This window comes from Sphaerodactylus townsendi, linkage group LG03 (genome assembly GCF_021028975.2).
Source record: "Sphaerodactylus townsendi isolate TG3544 linkage group LG03, MPM_Stown_v2.3, whole genome shotgun sequence".
In the NCBI taxonomy this organism is placed as follows: domain Eukaryota; kingdom Metazoa; phylum Chordata; class Lepidosauria; order Squamata; family Sphaerodactylidae; genus Sphaerodactylus; species Sphaerodactylus townsendi.
In genome coordinates this window covers 90,890,735-90,907,613 of record NC_059427.1, presented here as the reverse complement: position 1 = coordinate 90,907,613, position 16,879 = coordinate 90,890,735, and the positions used below count along the sequence as shown (strand labels likewise).

At 39.5% G+C, this 16,879-nt stretch overlaps 1 protein-coding gene across 3 annotated transcripts in view; it reads right to left on the bottom strand.

Annotated features, from left to right (window-relative positions):
• RAD50 (RAD50 double strand break repair protein) overlaps nucleotides 1-16,879 on the bottom strand; it is a 49,798-nt gene that overhangs the window by 27,710 nt on the left and 5,209 nt on the right. For all 3 annotated transcript variants that reach the window (XR_007243822.1, XM_048488417.1, XM_048488418.1), the window contains 11 exons: nucleotides 14,110-14,193; nucleotides 12,045-12,196; nucleotides 11,214-11,399; nucleotides 10,850-11,054; nucleotides 8,346-8,474; nucleotides 6,985-7,150; nucleotides 6,328-6,521; nucleotides 4,483-4,689; nucleotides 2,793-2,975; nucleotides 2,445-2,602; nucleotides 1,861-2,036 (listed from right to left, as the gene is read on the bottom strand). Coding sequence is in view for 2 of the 3 variants with exons in the window: in XM_048488417.1 (XP_048344374.1) it covers nucleotides 1,861-2,036; nucleotides 2,445-2,602; nucleotides 2,793-2,975; nucleotides 4,483-4,689; nucleotides 6,328-6,521; nucleotides 6,985-7,150; nucleotides 8,346-8,474; nucleotides 10,850-11,054; nucleotides 11,214-11,399; nucleotides 12,045-12,196; nucleotides 14,110-14,193 (1,840 nt within the window). In the remaining variant the exon portion in view is untranslated. The remainder of the gene's footprint in view (nucleotides 1-1,860; nucleotides 2,037-2,444; nucleotides 2,603-2,792; nucleotides 2,976-4,482; nucleotides 4,690-6,327; nucleotides 6,522-6,984; nucleotides 7,151-8,345; nucleotides 8,475-10,849; nucleotides 11,055-11,213; nucleotides 11,400-12,044; nucleotides 12,197-14,109; nucleotides 14,194-16,879) is intronic.

Sequence of the window (16,879 nt, the reverse complement as noted above, 5' to 3'; positions counted from 1 at the left end):
GGAAATGAAAACCATAAAACATCACATTGTCCATTAATGTTTCTCAAAATAAAAGGAAATAAAAGGAAGAGCTGGACCTCTTTGACCCACAGGCAGCATCTTGCTTTGGTCACAAGCCACACTTTGTGCCATAGCAACTAAACCCATCTACAATCTGGCTACGTTCTTCATTTATAGTGAGAAGATCCAAAATACCTTCATGGATGAAATTTCAGAAGTGGCTGGTTGGTTAAAATTCATTTTAAGTAAAGTGGAAATTGTGCAATGCTTTTGTGAAAAATAAGACAGCTTATTAAATTCTTGGTATCAGGCAAAATGGATAACTGTTACATCTGAATACATGTCTGGTCAATACAAAATTTCAGTAATTATGACCTATAATTTATTTATTTATTTGTCACATTTAATAGACTGCCCACCCCCGAAGGGCTCAGGACGGTGTACAAACCAATTAAACTTAACCATTAAAACTCCAGTTAAAACCATAAAGTAATAAAACAAACAAAATCCAACCCTGAGTCCATAAAACGTGACAACAACAAACAGTGACTCAAAGGAGTGAACATCCTACTAGATGGAATATCAAATAGAGTATGAAATGCAGGGGGTGGCATCCTCAACGACTGACCTCCCCAAAAGCCCAGCGGAACAACTCTGTCTTACAGGCCCTGAAGAGCTGTTCCAAGTCCTGCAGGGCCTGGATGGTTGGAAGAGTGATCCACTACGCTGGGGCCAGAGCACTAAAGGCCCTGGCCCGGGTAGAGGCCAGCCATATAATGAAGGGGTCAGGGGCCACCAGTAAATTGCCCTCTGCCAAGGCCGAGTAGGGACATGGGGAGACAGACGGTCCCTGAGATATGAAAGCTCCAGGTCACAAAGATCCTTAAAGGCTAGAACCAGCACCTTAAAGGTGATCCGGAATTCCAGCAGAAGCCAGTGCAAACGGCGCAGCATAGAAGAGTTCCTGTATTGAACTACTTGTGAGAAGCCGAGCCGCTGCATTCTGGACCAACTTCAGCTTCTGGATAAGCCATAAGGGAAGGCCCACGTAGATCAAGTTACAATACTCTAACCTGGGGGTGACCGTTGCATGGATCACCGTGGCCAGGTCGGTCTGGCAGAGGTAAGGGGCCAGCCCACGAGCTTGGCGTAGATGGAAAAACGCCACCTGTGCTGTACGGGCAACCTGGGTCTCCATGGAAAGGAATGAATCCAGGTAAACCTCCAGGCTCCGGGCAGAGGGGGTTAATGATAAAAAAGCCCCCTCTAGCAGCAGTGGCTGAAACCCCTCCCCCTCCCCTCACAACCCATCCAGAGGACCTCCATCTCTGATGGATTCAGTTTTAACCTGCTTTGCCTCAACCAACCAGCCAGATCGCTTGGATCTAAGGATGCTCAGATCTAAGGATGGTCTTTTTAAGGGTGGACCACCGCCTCGTTCAGCCCATCTGGAAACACTCCTTGCTCAAGGGAGTAATTAATGATATTCAACAATGGGGCCATAGTCCTCTCTGGCAAACTCTAATAAGCCAGGAAGGACACAGATCCAGAGGATAGATAGTCGGTCTAACAGCAGCTAGGACTCTGTCCACATGAACCTCGGCAAGCAGGGAATCAGCATAGAACCTTTCAGGTCAAGTATCAGAAGAATGAAATCAAGTAGCCAATAAATTTGGTGCTAGTCATTCTACTGTAAACCAAAAATACAACTAGAGAAAATCTGAATAGTTTAAAAAGTGGGCCGGCAAGACATGTGGCTCAGTTAAGAATTCTCACTGGTTAGCACATCTATCATCATACAGGATAATATAAATCTGAAATAAATACTTGTAAAAAACTGTTCATGCCGTATAATCTTACCTCGTTGCTTGGATGTTTTTTCAATTTCATCTTCAAGTTTGTGTAGATCACTTTCAAAATCCTGGCTTCCACAAACATCAAAGAGCCTTTCTTCATAGCTGGTCAACTGCTCCTCTTTTTTCCGTAGTTCAGCACTAATGTGACTTTTGTTCTGCTCAGCTGAAATAAGTTCTTTGCTAAACCAGAAGGATGATTAAAATCAGAAGTGAGATGAAGTTACTCTAGAAATTTCAAGTACTTTTCACCTACCCATTTCAAAATATTTTTTAAAAAATAGCTAGATAAAATAGCTAGATAAAAGTTTGCCACCCTGGAGCTGGGAAGAGCTGCTAATCTGACGACATCCTCTGCTTAAAAATATCCTGCTTCCTTATTACTAAGAGCTTTATCTGGGTGTGTGAAAGTACACTACTGATTTTGGAGTTCAATCCACCAGTCATTTAAATGAATCTCACTACAAGAAGAAGCTTGTTCAGCAGCACTATTTTAATACATCACAATGTGAAAAAAAGAACAGAAAAAGTCACCTGATACTAACTTCCCCATGCATCACATTTTGTGTACTTTGTACAATGTGTACTCACTTAAGGTTGGCAAGTTTGTCTCTTGTCAGATTAATCTCTCTCACTTTAGAGTGAAGCCAGTCTTCAAGCTGTCTTTTATTTGGAAAATACCCCAGTAAGGTGATTAACTCTTCACTGTGTCGTGATTTAATTTTTCTAATCTGTTCCTCCTTGTCAGCCTTTAAAAAAAGCACCAACTGATGATATACCAATAAGGTTTTGTTTTGTTTAGCAACTACAAAAGTAATTTCAGAATACCTGATAATCAATTAAATCAAATGTAATTCTGAAGATGCAATTTTAACAGAAAATATAATGTATAACAGAAGTAGAAAAGAGAGACTATTCCAAGAAGAGAAAATGCATTACTTTATCTTTCTTTAGCATGTCCATCTGAGTTATTATCGCAGTATTCAAGTTCAACTGCTCCATCTCTTTATCCAGTTTCCGAAGAATGCTGTCTAAATTTGCCTTCTCTCTTTGTAACTCTTTTATTTCCATTTCCAGGCCTTCTACATTGCTGTTCTTTTCAGCTTCTTCTAGTTCATGTTTCTAAACAAAGATACATTTTATATATTTTAACTAGTAGGAAAGACTCAGAGGTAAGAGTATTACAGTACACACTGAAAGAAAACCAGTACTATGCTTGTCCACTCAAAGATCCAAGTATGGTTGTGCGTTCATTGGTGGAAGTTAAAGCAGTGTATTTCTGCATTTTAAGAAAGTCCAGATTTTTTTTTAGCATTTAAGAATCTTATTTAAGCACCGTCTTCATCAAAACAATTATTCTTTGCACTGTTAAACACAGCAGTTTGATAAAAGAGCACTTATATTGCCTCAGACAGCTATCAGCAAGACTTGCCTTTTTCTTTTAGAAAAAGAACAATAATAAATAAAAGTAATTTTTTAAAAAAACTTTTACTGGAATAGACTTTTCTGCATGTTACTAATTACTGTCACACCTTGTTTTGCAATTTTATGAGCTTGTAATAGAACTGAGTTTATACAGTGGTAGAGAATAGCCCTGACCTGGATAACTCAGGATAGCCTGATCTCATCAGATCTTGGAAGTTAATAATTATTGTTTTATTTATTATCATTTATTGTATTTATATGCTCCCCTTCCTCTTATGAGCTCAGGGTGGCTAAGCAGGGTCGACCCTGGTAGTATTCAGATGGGAGGCTACCAAGGACTACCAAGGCTGTCGTGCCGAGGTCGACAATGGCAAACCACCTTTGAATGTCTCTTATCTTGAAAACCCATAAATGGGTTGCAACTTGACAGCAAAAAAACCCCCAAAAACCAGGGGGGGGGGGCGCGCGACAAAATAACCCTCCTCTGCTAAATGTTTCTAGCCAAGTAATGAGCTCAAGGATCCACAAGTATATTTGAGACTAGCAGAATGCCAAAGGGAAGGTAAAGTGTAGGCCTCTTTCTTTAGCAGTGGCTTGAAGAATGAACGATAGATCTGGCACGTTTAACTGCCACCATCCGATGCTTCAAGCCATTTTGGAAAGCAGATGGAAAATGCAAGTTATTAGAAATCCATTCTGCCTCATAACTGAATGTTTACTCAGAGGGACAGTCAGAGGCTGCTGAACATCTGTGACAGCTGTCACTTGCACTTGCAGCTGTGTTAATTGACTGTCCTCAAAAGAGAAGCTTACAAGTTTCTCGCCAAGGAGCACCTTAAAAAACACATAATAAAAACACCAATGATATCCATATCTGAAAGGACAAAGGGAATATTGCCTGCTGCACTAAATGCTATCTTTAACATTCTCAATAATTAAGCAGCGCTAAAGTCTCATACTATCTGTTGCTGTGAGAATGTTCTGATTATGTAATTTTTCTTGTTAAATGTGTCATGTTTAGCACTCATTGTGGATCACCTCTGGTTGTGTTTGATTTCTACGAGTGAAATCTTATGGCACTGTCTACTGGATATCCCACTTGACTGTATTGATTAACTCTCTGTAATTTACTTTGAGCCTAAGGGAGAAGTGCAGAGTACAAATAACACAAATAAACAAACAAACACAAAAATAAAAACCTTACTGCTTTGGCAAGTTCCTGATCCAGTTCAAGAAGCCTGTCTGATGACCCTTCAAGCTGGCACAGTTCGTGTTTCAAGTTCTTCACTTCAAGCTGCTTCTTATTTTGAATGTCTGACTTTAGGTCAATAGTTCTTTCAAGCCCAGTTTTTTTATCCCTTATTCCATCTAATTGCTTTTGCTTCATCATTTCCTTCTCTCCAAATTCTCTCTGAAAACATCACAGAATTCATTTAATGAAGAGTATGATCTTAACCATATTTACTTGGAAGTGAATCTCATAGAAATCAACAGAACCCACATCGAAGGAAACAGAAAAGGGTTATAAATAAGTTCAACTATATTCTTTGGTCACTCTCCCACTCTGCAAATACAAGTGCTTTGCTGTACAAATATACAGAATCCTATGCAGAGACATCTTCTGCATCCCTGACCTATGGTATATCTTAACTATCACTACAAAATAGGGATATACACTTTTTTGTATCCCTATATATTAATATGTATATCCCCAATATGTACCCCTGCATATTAGGGATACAGTCCCCATTATAGGCTTTTGGGTGGTCACTTCCCTTCTGACAGTTAAAAAGCTGGCAGGATTTAAGCTCATAATACCGAACTATGTTAAGCAAGTTGAGATTTTCTAACAAAAGATACATAAAACAGACATTTGAGAACATGCAGATGTTCATGAAATTGTGGTCTTCAACCCATGGGTTGAGCCCTCAAACGGGTCACACAGCTACACCAGGTGGATTGCTATAGCCCCTACAGAGCTACAGAGACCATTTCCCCTCTGGTTTTTTAGTATGCTTGCAAGATGCCATACAACTTGTCTGTCTTTGCACACATGTTGAAAAGGCAACATGATGGCAATGCAAACTGGGTCAGGGTAATGTTTACCCAGTCAAGATGAATGGAATCAACTGCCGATTGTGAACTCTGTACCAGCTTTGAGATATAACCAAATGTCTGCTTTGATATATGTAACCAACTCTGCTATATGGTAACCACTGCCATGTATGCATTCTTTTCTTGACCTGAGTTTTATGGCTTCATGCACTTATTAGACAACTAGGCCTCCCCTGACATGCCTGACCTATGGGAAAAAGAGTTACTGCTGTTATATCTTATTTTGGGCAGGAAGCCAGATGCTATCAATCGCTGACCTTGGGGCCAGGCACACTCATAGCCTAGGCACCAGAGGCTTCCTCTGGGAATTTGGGAGGGGGTACTCAAAGAAGATATATGGTTCAGAAATGCCAGTACAATCAGAACTGGCTTTACCATATTATGACTAATCTATCTCAACAATAAATGCTGCTGAATAACATTACAGAGACTGTTTGAGTCAAGATCCAGGGATCTAACATTTGAGCACTCAGTGAAAACTCATTCACAGCACAGATAGATTCAGAAACCCACACACCCTGCAAATGCCATGCCTTCACTCTCTCCTCCTCAACTGGCCACATCTGCCAGAGTCCTTCAATGCTCAATACACACGTTTTCAGCATAGCGCTTTCTCTACCTGAGAATCCTTATTTCAGTGGCTTTCATGCCACCTTCCCGGGGGAAAGGGGAGGAGAGCTTTGTGCTCAAGTACAAGCACAGAGTATTGGATGATTGACTTTGATTAAGAGACGGAGAAAACACAAAGAAGGCATCATATCTTGAAATTTACAAATCTAAATTTACTTTAAAAATCCAATCTGTTTCAAAAGTAGCTTATTTCAAAGTAAGCGAACTTGTTTACGTTATAACATTGCTACTGATTTGAATGCTTGTACTACTCAGTTTATATAAACTGAGACTTCCTGAAACATGGTTAAATATAAATATTTACCATCAGCTGATTAGCTGCTTCAGTGTCTTTGTCCTGCCTCTCCTTTATAAGCCTGTGAAAACTGTTGATTTGCCTTTCATTAAAAGGTGCTCTTTCAAATCCTTCCAATTCCAACTGAACCGCCAAAGACTGAATTAATGAATCTCTCGTTCTAATGTGCTGCTGGTGACGATCTGCTTGCAGCTGAAGACGACCTTCACAATACAACAATGAGGTTTAAATGGTTTCTCATCATTTGAAAATAACAAGGATTTACAGCTCTATGAATCAAACACTAAGAGCTACAAAAGATTTGGGCAGCTCAATGTAGGTGGGGGACAAAATGGCTCCTGGAATTGGCATGGGGCTGCACAGGCACATTTGCCCACCCATCCAGAAAGGCCTGCTGCCACACCTTTTTTAAAATTAGGTGAGGCCGAACAACATAATTTTTGAGGACAGACATAGCCCGAGGGCTATCAGTTGGCAATGTGAGCTGTTAGGAAAGTAACTGATAGAATAACAAACTTCATTAACAACTGTCAAGAACTGGTGTAAAAAAATCTCCAAAATCACCCAGAGAATGGTGAGTTGTTTATAATAGACAGGTAATAAAAACACTTACGTGTTGTTTTGATGAGGAATGCTGCTTGTTTTGTTTTAAACAAGACTGCTTACCTTGCTCAACCAACAGCTCTGATTTTTCCCTGTTGAACTTTTGGCATTCCTTATTTGCCCTCTCCAGTTCTCTCTGGCATTCTGTTAGTCTCCTCTCCTTTTCTCTGACAGTTTTCTGGTGGTTTTGATACATATCTTGAAGATGCTCATCAGTTCCTTGAAAAACCTGAATTAATATTACAGAGGAAAAAACAGCTTTTAGAATACTGTGTCATGTTGCAGCCTGTGTGCCATTCTATGAAAAACTCAAGCCAATAGATCTCAACTATGCAAATGAATTAATAATGAAGTTTGAACCTGCCTGATGTGACAATGAAGTGAAAACTTGACAGGAAATATAAAGATTGAAACAAGATGTTAATTTAAATTGTACACTGACCTAGGGATGTCTAATCTAGTGTAACTATGCCAGAAAAATCTAAATAAGAGAAAACTCAGCAAAGAACTAGTAATAAGTTCATTTATCCAAGCCAACAGATTAGATGAGAAATGGAAAACAATTTAAATAAAACAATAAATAGGAAGGGAAGGGAAATAAATAACACAGGCCCTTTCTGCACTTCCCCACTTACCTCAGTTTCGCCACACCCTTCCGATTGTCCTGAAATGGGTGCCAGGAGACTTTGAGAAGGAAGGGGGGTGGTGGCATATCAGCCCAGTCACATTTCAAATGCACACTAACAGACCCATGGAAACCCCATATTGAGGCAAAGAGCCCCAAGGTTAAGTAAGGAGTGCATAAAGGGCCTGATCCTTTCCGTTTGCACCTTTGTTTCTCCCTGGAGGAGGGGATTGGAGAGTCCACTGGATCAGCTTTTTCAATTTCTCATTCAGCTTGCATATGATATAGAGTGATCTGGAAGGGGTGGGGGGAAAGAGGAGACTGCAGAATCCATCCGATCTTCACTGCTTAAAAAAAAAAAAGCCCTAAAATTGCCATGATAGAGTGTTGTGCTGTGGGCAGTGAAGGAAAGGGAAGGCCAGGTGCAGCTAGGAAACCTGAGGAAAGCTTAACAATTCCTGAGTTCCTCCACAGGGAAAGCGGAGGGGCTGGTAAAATCCCACTTTACTAGGTTTCTATAGCTGCAGAGCTTCTATGACCTGGGGCACATTGAATTTGGAAATGGCTAAAAAGACTGAATAACAAAGAAGCAAGGCCTGAAGGGAAAGGAAGCTGGCTGCAGGGCAGATGACAAGTGCGTAACAGGCCACAGTTAAAGTCAGGGCAATATGGCTCACTAATCAAACATAAATGCAAAAGGGGGAGGGGAAAATAAGTTTTCTTCAAAGCCAATGTACTCTGGATTGCTCCATCTGGGTCTACCAAAATAAGTAAAACAACAATATATTATCAAGCAAACCTTCTCCATCTTCTGTTGCAAATCTTGGTTATCCTTCTCCATCTGTTTTTTCCGGCTTTCCAGAGCTTTAATATCATTATCAAGTTTCATTACTTTCACAAGATTATGTTCTATTTCTGCAAGACGAACCTACGAAGAAAAATAAATTCCATTATAATTATGAGGCATATAAACAAAGTACTGAACCGTACCAAATCAGTTCTAAACTGTACCAAGGCAATAAATAATTATTTGGGGTAGTACAGGGAGAAGGAATTCTGAACTCTCTCACAAAACAAATATCTGACCACAGAGACCAATTGATATCTCTGAGTCTCACCCTCTTTGTTTTGCTCAAACTTCATCCAAACTAAGGCATAGGCCAATAACTGCAAAGCAGGACAAAGTTAGCTAGCTTTCTCCCATTCACTGTGCAGTACCAGTTGTAGACTAAAACAGGGATACAGTTCTTGAAACAAAGTCTCCAAAACTGGCCACCTAAATGAAGTGCCTTTCTGAGTTTGTGCATCACAGGTGAAAGATAAAGTCCCTTGCATACTTACTTGTAAAGCATCCTCAATTCAGAATGAATGGGACTATACCTATGCTGACATCCTCTTTGCAATCTGTATACAGAGGCCAGCGTGATGTAGTGGTTAAGAGTGGTGGACTCTAATCTGGAGAACCAGGTTTATTTCTCCAGTCCTATATATGAAATCTGCTGGGTGATTTTGGGCTAGTCACAGTTCTCTCAGAACTCTCTCAGCCCCACTTTACTTCACAAGATATCTGTGGAGGGAAGTGGAAGGGAAGGAGTTTGTCACCTGCTTTGAGACACCTTACAATTGAGAAAAGTGGGATATGAATCCAAACGTTCTTCTTCAAATTTGGGAGCAGGGAAGCCTCTGGAAAAGCAGCAAGTTCACCCCATGCTTTCTACATCTGAGAAAATTTCCCTTTTCATCCAAAAGAGAAATGAATATGATGATAAAATTGGGGGAAGGGGAGCCTTTTGTGGAACCCCCCCCCCCACCACTTTCTGAGGCAATTGTATGCTGAAAATTTCTTGAATTTTTTACTCCATCCCTACTTACTTCTACATAAGAGCTGAATGAGATATTTGAATCTAGGATTGGGTTAAAATAAAAATGCTATTTCTGCTATATATAATTCACTCTGCTTACAGTTTCCTTAAAACAATCTTAATTCCACTCTCATATTGTTCAAATACGGGAAAATTCTGAAGATAAAATCAAGAACCCTTTTGAAATACATTTTCATTCCCATCTGAAAAAGGGGGCAAACCTTAAGTTCATATACCACTCTGACAATTCTCTCAGCAGGTGCAACATACCAAATGATCCATTGTGACACCATGTGCATCTGCAGCTTTCATCTTGTATCTATTATCCTTACTTGAAATGACAAAGAGAAGTGGAAAGGGTAGATTCACCAACAGACTAAACTGGCTGATTATGCACAATATGTTTGGTGTGCGATGAGGGCAAATGTCCATCACAGCAAGATTTCTTTTATGGACCTGTTTCATGGAGCCCCTCTTTCACTTTCCATCCTCTCCGCAGCAAGCTTTTAAAATCACTTTTAGCATAACTTTTAATTTGCTTCGCTGCCACAGCAAAGAGATTTGCCCATGACCAGCCTTCTGTCTCCCTTGCTCTGCAATTCACATCTCCCCTCCCCCTCCCCCCATCCATGTGGCCAGCTCCTTCAAGTTAAAGAAAAGAAGTTCACTCACACAGGCTTAGTCAAAACACACCGATCTCCCCATTTTTCACGTAGTCAGATCAATATTTTGATATAATAAGAATAGAGAGTGAGTGGTGTAGCAAATGAACTCTAATCTGAAGAACTGGGTTTGATTCTCCATTCCTCCACATGAGTGGTAGAATCCTATCTGGTGAACCAGATTTGCTGCCACACTCCTACATTCCTGCTGGGTGATATTGGGTTATTCACAGATCTTTGGAACTCTCTCTGCCCCACCTACTTCACAAGGTGCCTGTTGTGAGGAAAGCAAAAGGAGTTTGTAAGCTGCCTTGAGTCTCCTTACAGGAGAGAAAGGCGGGGTATGAATCCAAACACGTCCTTTCTTCTTCTCTTCTGGCAGGAGCAGCAGCAGCGGAGAGTGCAGGGGAAGGGGGAGAAAATATCAGTTCTAGCAGGGGTCTGGCACAATGTCCCCTTCTTTGGCAGTGTGTGGTCCAGGGGATTGCTTTCCTTCTTTCATTTGTGGGGGATTATTTTTGGAACAGTAATATGGATAAAACTGCAGTTTAAAGGCTAAGCCAACAATTTTGACTACCGAGGATAGTGAGATCTGTGCCTATCAGAATAAACGCCTTTATGTGTAATGGGCCTCTGTATTAACAAGAAAGCAGACTGAATCATTCATAAATCTAGGGTCAAAAAGTTCCTCTTATTCATTTTTTTTGCTCCTTACTTTTGCATCAATATTACTTCAAAATGTTTAGCTATACAATTACCTTTAGTGGTTAGAGAATTACCTTTAATGGTTCAAGCTGGTTCTCGATAGATCTAACATTTTCCTTTGAGGCTGCCAGTTGAGTTTCCCTATTAGTAAGCTGACAGTGAATCTCTTGTGCCTTTTCTTTATTCTGTTTTAGAAATTTCAGTGTTTCCTGACACACTTTAACCTGCTGACCTTGCTTCAAACGAACCTGACGAAGAGTTTCCAGTGCTTTAATGTACCTTTTAAAAATAAAAAAGTGTGTTTTTAAGTCTAAGCAACAGCTATAATTTGCTGCACAAAATTTTATTATAGTAAGCTTACTGGGCATTTTTAAATGGCAGGATTAAAAATAATCAAATGTATTCTTTCTACTTAAGAAGCTATGGATAAAAGATGACCTTGTTGCAGAAAAGATTTCATCAAATTTTTGTTTCAGGGCCTTTCCTTCACTTAGGGGCCAGTTGGAGTCTTCTTGATGACAGAAGATGACATTATTAATCACAGACTTGGAAACGCCAAGGGCACTAATCATCTCTCGGTCAATTTCTGCACATTTGGAGCTCAGACTGATCTTTTCCCCATGCCTGTATTAGTAGACAAGGAAAGAATACATGCTTGACAACTCATTACAGCCCTAACAAAAAGGAAGACTACTTCACGTGGTCAGACGATAGGCTTGCACTACTTTGAAAGGTCAATTCATAAAAGAATCTGTCTTTATATAAAAACTACTGAATACAGTTTAATGGTACATAAGGATATAACATTTTCTGTTCTTTTCCTGTTATTTCCCAAAGCTCCACTGCACTTTAATTTGCCTCCAATGTAATAAGAGCACAAATGTTATCCACCTAATAATATGTTCCAAAGCTAAAATAATGATAAAGAAACAACTAGATGCGCTAGGAAGCATGTTATTTTGAACAACGATTCCGAACACAAAAATCTTGAATGAACTGCAAAATGAAGGTGAGACCGGATTACAATTTGTATTGCTATGTAGAAAGGTAAGTTGGCTTAGGATATGTCATTGTGCTAACTTCTTCTACAGAACTGCACTGAAATCCTGTACGAGTTCAGGATCACAATCACTTCCCATTAACAAATAATACTTTCTTTTTGTTTTAATTACCTCTGATTCTAAACAGCAAAAACATTTGAAAGAGCCGCTCCAGTGAATTTTCACATTTGCATATAACAAAAAAAGTTCATGTCAGCTCATCACTCACTTTGTTCTTGTTATGACTCCTTCAAGCGTTTTAAATTCTGTTTTCTTTCCTTTCTGAGTGCATACCATGGATCGTTGAACAGCTATGAGCTCTCCATTAACATCACGAAACTGAAGTCGAATTTGAGCCCTCACATCTGTTTCATTGGCCACCTGTAGCAACAAAAAAGTAACATGGCTTTTAAAATTTTACAAATGCTAATGCCTATCCCCCTCACTTAAATAAAAGAAGCAGATCTCCACACAATACTTAAGGAGCACTCAGATTTACTAGCTCTGCTGCTGAAATTAAGTCCTGTCAGCCTTTGCAGTTGTGCTGCAGACTTTGCAGAAGCACTGTTGGTACAGTCAATGTTCCTATGACACAAGAGATCACTGGAACACATTTATGTAGAAGAGGTAATTTGTTCTTATACCATGGACATATAATATTGCTTCTGTCATTTTCCTTCTCTCTCTTGGTAAGCTTGTGTAAATGTATAAACCACTTCGGATCAACTGTTACCTCAAAAACCCTGTGATGAGACAATCCAACATGAGAAAATATACAGTGCTAAAAGATGGTACCCCCAGGTCAGTTAGCACTCAATCCGCTACTGGGGAAGTGAGGACAAGTATCAGTAATGCTTCTTAATGATGCAACTGGACTAGAGTCAAAAGGACATTCAGTTGTTGATGTGGGTGGATGCAAAAGGAAAGTTTACAGCTGTTTTATGGTTATAACAGGAACATGAGAAGCAGCAGCAGGAAAATCTGGAAACATAAGTCGAAAAACTGGGAACGAGTGAACTATAGTGGACTAGATTAAGACATTTTCCATCAGAAAATTACAAAGTGTTTTACTTAGGGAATGACAAACAGAAGAAACCGAGTTGCTCTAAGAGAAAGGTGAGATGTAGCACAAATAGTCAAGGACTGAGAGGTGATCGCTGTGGAACCAATGGGAATGGATCCGAGGGCTGCACGACAGACGATCTGTGACCAGTAGACAGTGCAAACATTGACTGCTTCTCCAATATTGGAGGAGGTTATGGTAGTTCACGCTTGGAACCAGAGGAATCTGGGTCCATGAAATGGGGTCATGGAATGTGATGAATTGAGGTTAATAGTTATAGGGAGTAGTGAAGAAGCCCACTAGAGTTCAAACAGGTTAGTGTCTGCCTATGCTATTGTTGCAGTTGCAATATCACTTCTTTTTCTCACTGAATTTGCAAACTGAGTAAGAGATCACACAACTGTTTCCTAGATCTTCCTTTATCTTTGACAGTTAGTTGCAACAGATAACAGAAATAGGATAGATTAATTGCTTTTTAAGTTGTGACTGGCCTACTTATCTTGTTAAATCAGCTATATCTCATATGCATCTTCTGATTGGCTATTTGCACTTATGTTGCTTATCTCTTATTTAGTGGTAACCAATCAAATATCTAGAATTAACCACATGACTGTGATAAATCAAACTTACGAGAAAGATAAGACTTTCTTACATTTTAAACAAATCAGATTTCTCTGGTTGGAAGTCTCAGAAAAAGAGATGAGACCTCTTGGTGATATTTTGGGAACCTTGGACTTTTTTGATAATCCCTAAAAGCAGTGAAAGAAAAGCTGAATAATAGTTTTAAAACAACCATTAACTAAAATAGGATAAAGTGATGCCAAGAATGCCGATAATTTTAGCATTCATTTCCACAGTATCTGTGGGGTTCATTCTTTTTGCCCCCCCCCGCCCCCGCCTTGCTCAATAAAAAGAATCCGGGACTCATTGGTCACTCATGTGTAGCTGTTGCCAAAGAGTGGGAAGAGTACCCATTCAATATTAGTGTAATCAAAATAAGTAACACACATTTACACAGAATATTAATGTTTTTAAGAAGAATACATGATACCAGGATTTCATGTAGCCAATAACAATAGGTTGTAAGTTCATAACACAAAAGATGTCATGGAATAAGGATTACTTTTCTCCAATACACATAACTTCTTTAAAGGTACCTAATCCAGTTTTCTCTTATTCTGGATGCGTCTCTAACCTCCTACTTGTATGTTCTACTTTCCCCCATTCTTACCTTAGGATCATGAATAAATGATTTTCCTTGAGTGCCAGGTGGGAAATCTCCGGTGCAAATATACTTGAGACATTCTATGATTGTCTAATGAAAACAGAAATAATTGTCAGTAATCTAGTGTATCAGCAGCTGCTCGGTTCTCTTCTAAAATAAGTTATAAATGCAACCTGGAGGCAGTTCATACTTTACTTTCCCTGACTGTAAACAGGGAAAAGTGTGCATTTAATAGATCGTGTGAGTGGTTTACTTTCATGTATAGCATAAACATGTACAAATAAATTCCATGTATCAGATAAGCTTCTGTTTCAGCACACGGTATTGCTTATTGAGCTCATCCTCAAATCCTAAACATGAAAGAAACACATGTAAAAACATTTCATTTATCTAAACTTTTGGTGGTATTAAATTTGTCTTATGTTTGCTACTGTACTAATTTTGCCATAGCTAGTTTTTATTGTATATCGAATTGGCTACATTTATTCGTACTAATTCAATTACTACAACACAACTTTGGTCCAAAGCTCTCCTGGCCCCACCCACTTCCTAAAATAGTTGGCAGTGTCAGAAAAAGTGTTAGCAGGTGCCCTGTCTTTTGGGGTTGTGATTAAGTTGGCTGTGACTTGACAGCGCTTTATACACACCCCAGTTGGATATTTTATTTTTCAAGGCTTTTCATTCTTGTTACTTTATCTGGTTTATATTTGGATTCTCGTCTGAGTTTGTTTTTTGCTTGCATTAATTGGTAAAAGAGTAACTTTTATCTGCCTTAACCTTGATTTTATTGTATACTAGCAGGATACCCGTGCTTCGCTACGGAGATTATAAAAAATGCCCCCTCCTCTTCCCTCCCCTCCCTTGCATGCCACCCCTCACTCCTTCCCCTCCCTCCGCTAGGGTGGGTGGGGCATGTCCAGATGCTGGGCCCCCTCCCCTCCCTTGAATGCCACCCCTCACTCCCTCCCCTTCCCTTGCATGGCAAAAAAAACTGAAACTACTGAAAAATACTAAGATATTAAATGTACCTGATAAAATTACCCTTGAAGTTTGAAATGGCATGAATTCATAAAAATATACATACTGGAAAAATACTGGAAATATAAAACGTACGGCATAAAAATACCCTTAAAGGTTGCAATTTAAGGAATTCATAAAAATAAAGATCCTTTAAAAACACTGAGAATACTAAAACATAGTGAAAATATAAAAGTTACCTGATAAAAATATCGTAAAAGTTTCAAATGTAATGAATTCTTAAACACTATTAACTATTTACAAATGATAGGACGAGTTTCTGTCACAGGAGAAAACATTAAAAGGCAAATAATTACCACCCCTAGCTTTGTGGTCTACGTAGCCATACTAATAACTTGTTCAGCATACAGTTTTCATTTCTCCCTCAGATTAAGTGCTCAAAACTTCCCTGTAAACAATATTCTTTGTTTTTCTCCCTGGTTGAAGGATGACCAGGCTGTCAGGTGAACTAACTCTGGAGCACTCTGAATGTCCCTCTCATTGTTAACATCCCCAACAAAGTATATCTGAAGAAATGACGGCTGCTGCTGGGGTCCCGTCATGAGGCTTCCTATCCTGTGGTAGACCTGTCCCTGCACTTTGAATGTTGGCATGAAATTGCTCTCTTTCACCTCTCGGGCTCCAAAATATATCATTTGGAAGCATCCATTGTATTGCCGAGAAGCAGAAAGAAAGTGTTCTACCATTGGATGCTGATGAGTGAGAAGGCTGTGAAGAGGTTCAGGGTAGGATTTAATGGCAGGGAGCTGAACTTTACCGCCACTGCAGCACATTCCTGGGGGCTCATCCCGCCACTGCAGATCATGTCGGGGTGACATTCAGCATACCTCATCACAGCCTGTCTGTGAACTTCAGAGTGACATTCAGCATACTTCATCATAGCCTCTCTATTAACTTCGGGGTGACATTCAGCATACCTCATCACAGCCTGTCTGTGAACTTCAGGATGACATTCAGCATACTTTTTCACAGCCTCTTTATGAACATCTGGGTTGTTTTTTGCATATTTTGCAGCAGCTACCTGCAGTTGTCTTTTTCTAACCGAATCTGTAAATTGCTTTCTGCGTTTAATTCCTCTCCTCCCTTTAGCTGTTTCAACAGAAGGAACAGATTCGTATGTGGTGAGGAGGTCGGTGGTAGAATCCAGTTGGGCCACCATTGGCTCAATTGTGCTTGTTGTTTGGTGGGCATTATCAGAAGTTGATTCGACACATGGAAGTAGAGCGTCAAAGTGCCCTTCATTAAAATCTCCTGTGAAACGAATCATTTTTACTCCCTGTACTGCATCCTTTAGCTTGGCAAGCAGGTTTTTAACTGTCACCTTTAGAATGTTCGTGCAGATGACCAGAGTTCAACAGTAAATGTATCATAACTCGAGTAAAACTGAATATTTTGAAAAATCTTAAACCACATAATGAACCGGTGTGCCAAATTTCAACTTTATAGGCTTGGTGGTTTTTTAGTTTTTTTGATGAGTCAGTCAGTGAGTGGTATTTCGCGTTTATAGATATAAATTGCTTTGAAAACTTTTGAACATGTAAAAACAGTAGAAACATTTTTAATTTTTAAAAATAAGTCATAATGTTCAATCCCAAATTGTCAAAAAAAGGTGGCTCAATATAATTTTAGACTTTTTCATAGGTATCTAAACACACTTTATTTAACTGAGTATGCTTTACAGACTGGCTACAAAGAAACTGACATTCCACTCAGTACTGGGCAGAAGAATAAGTGTACC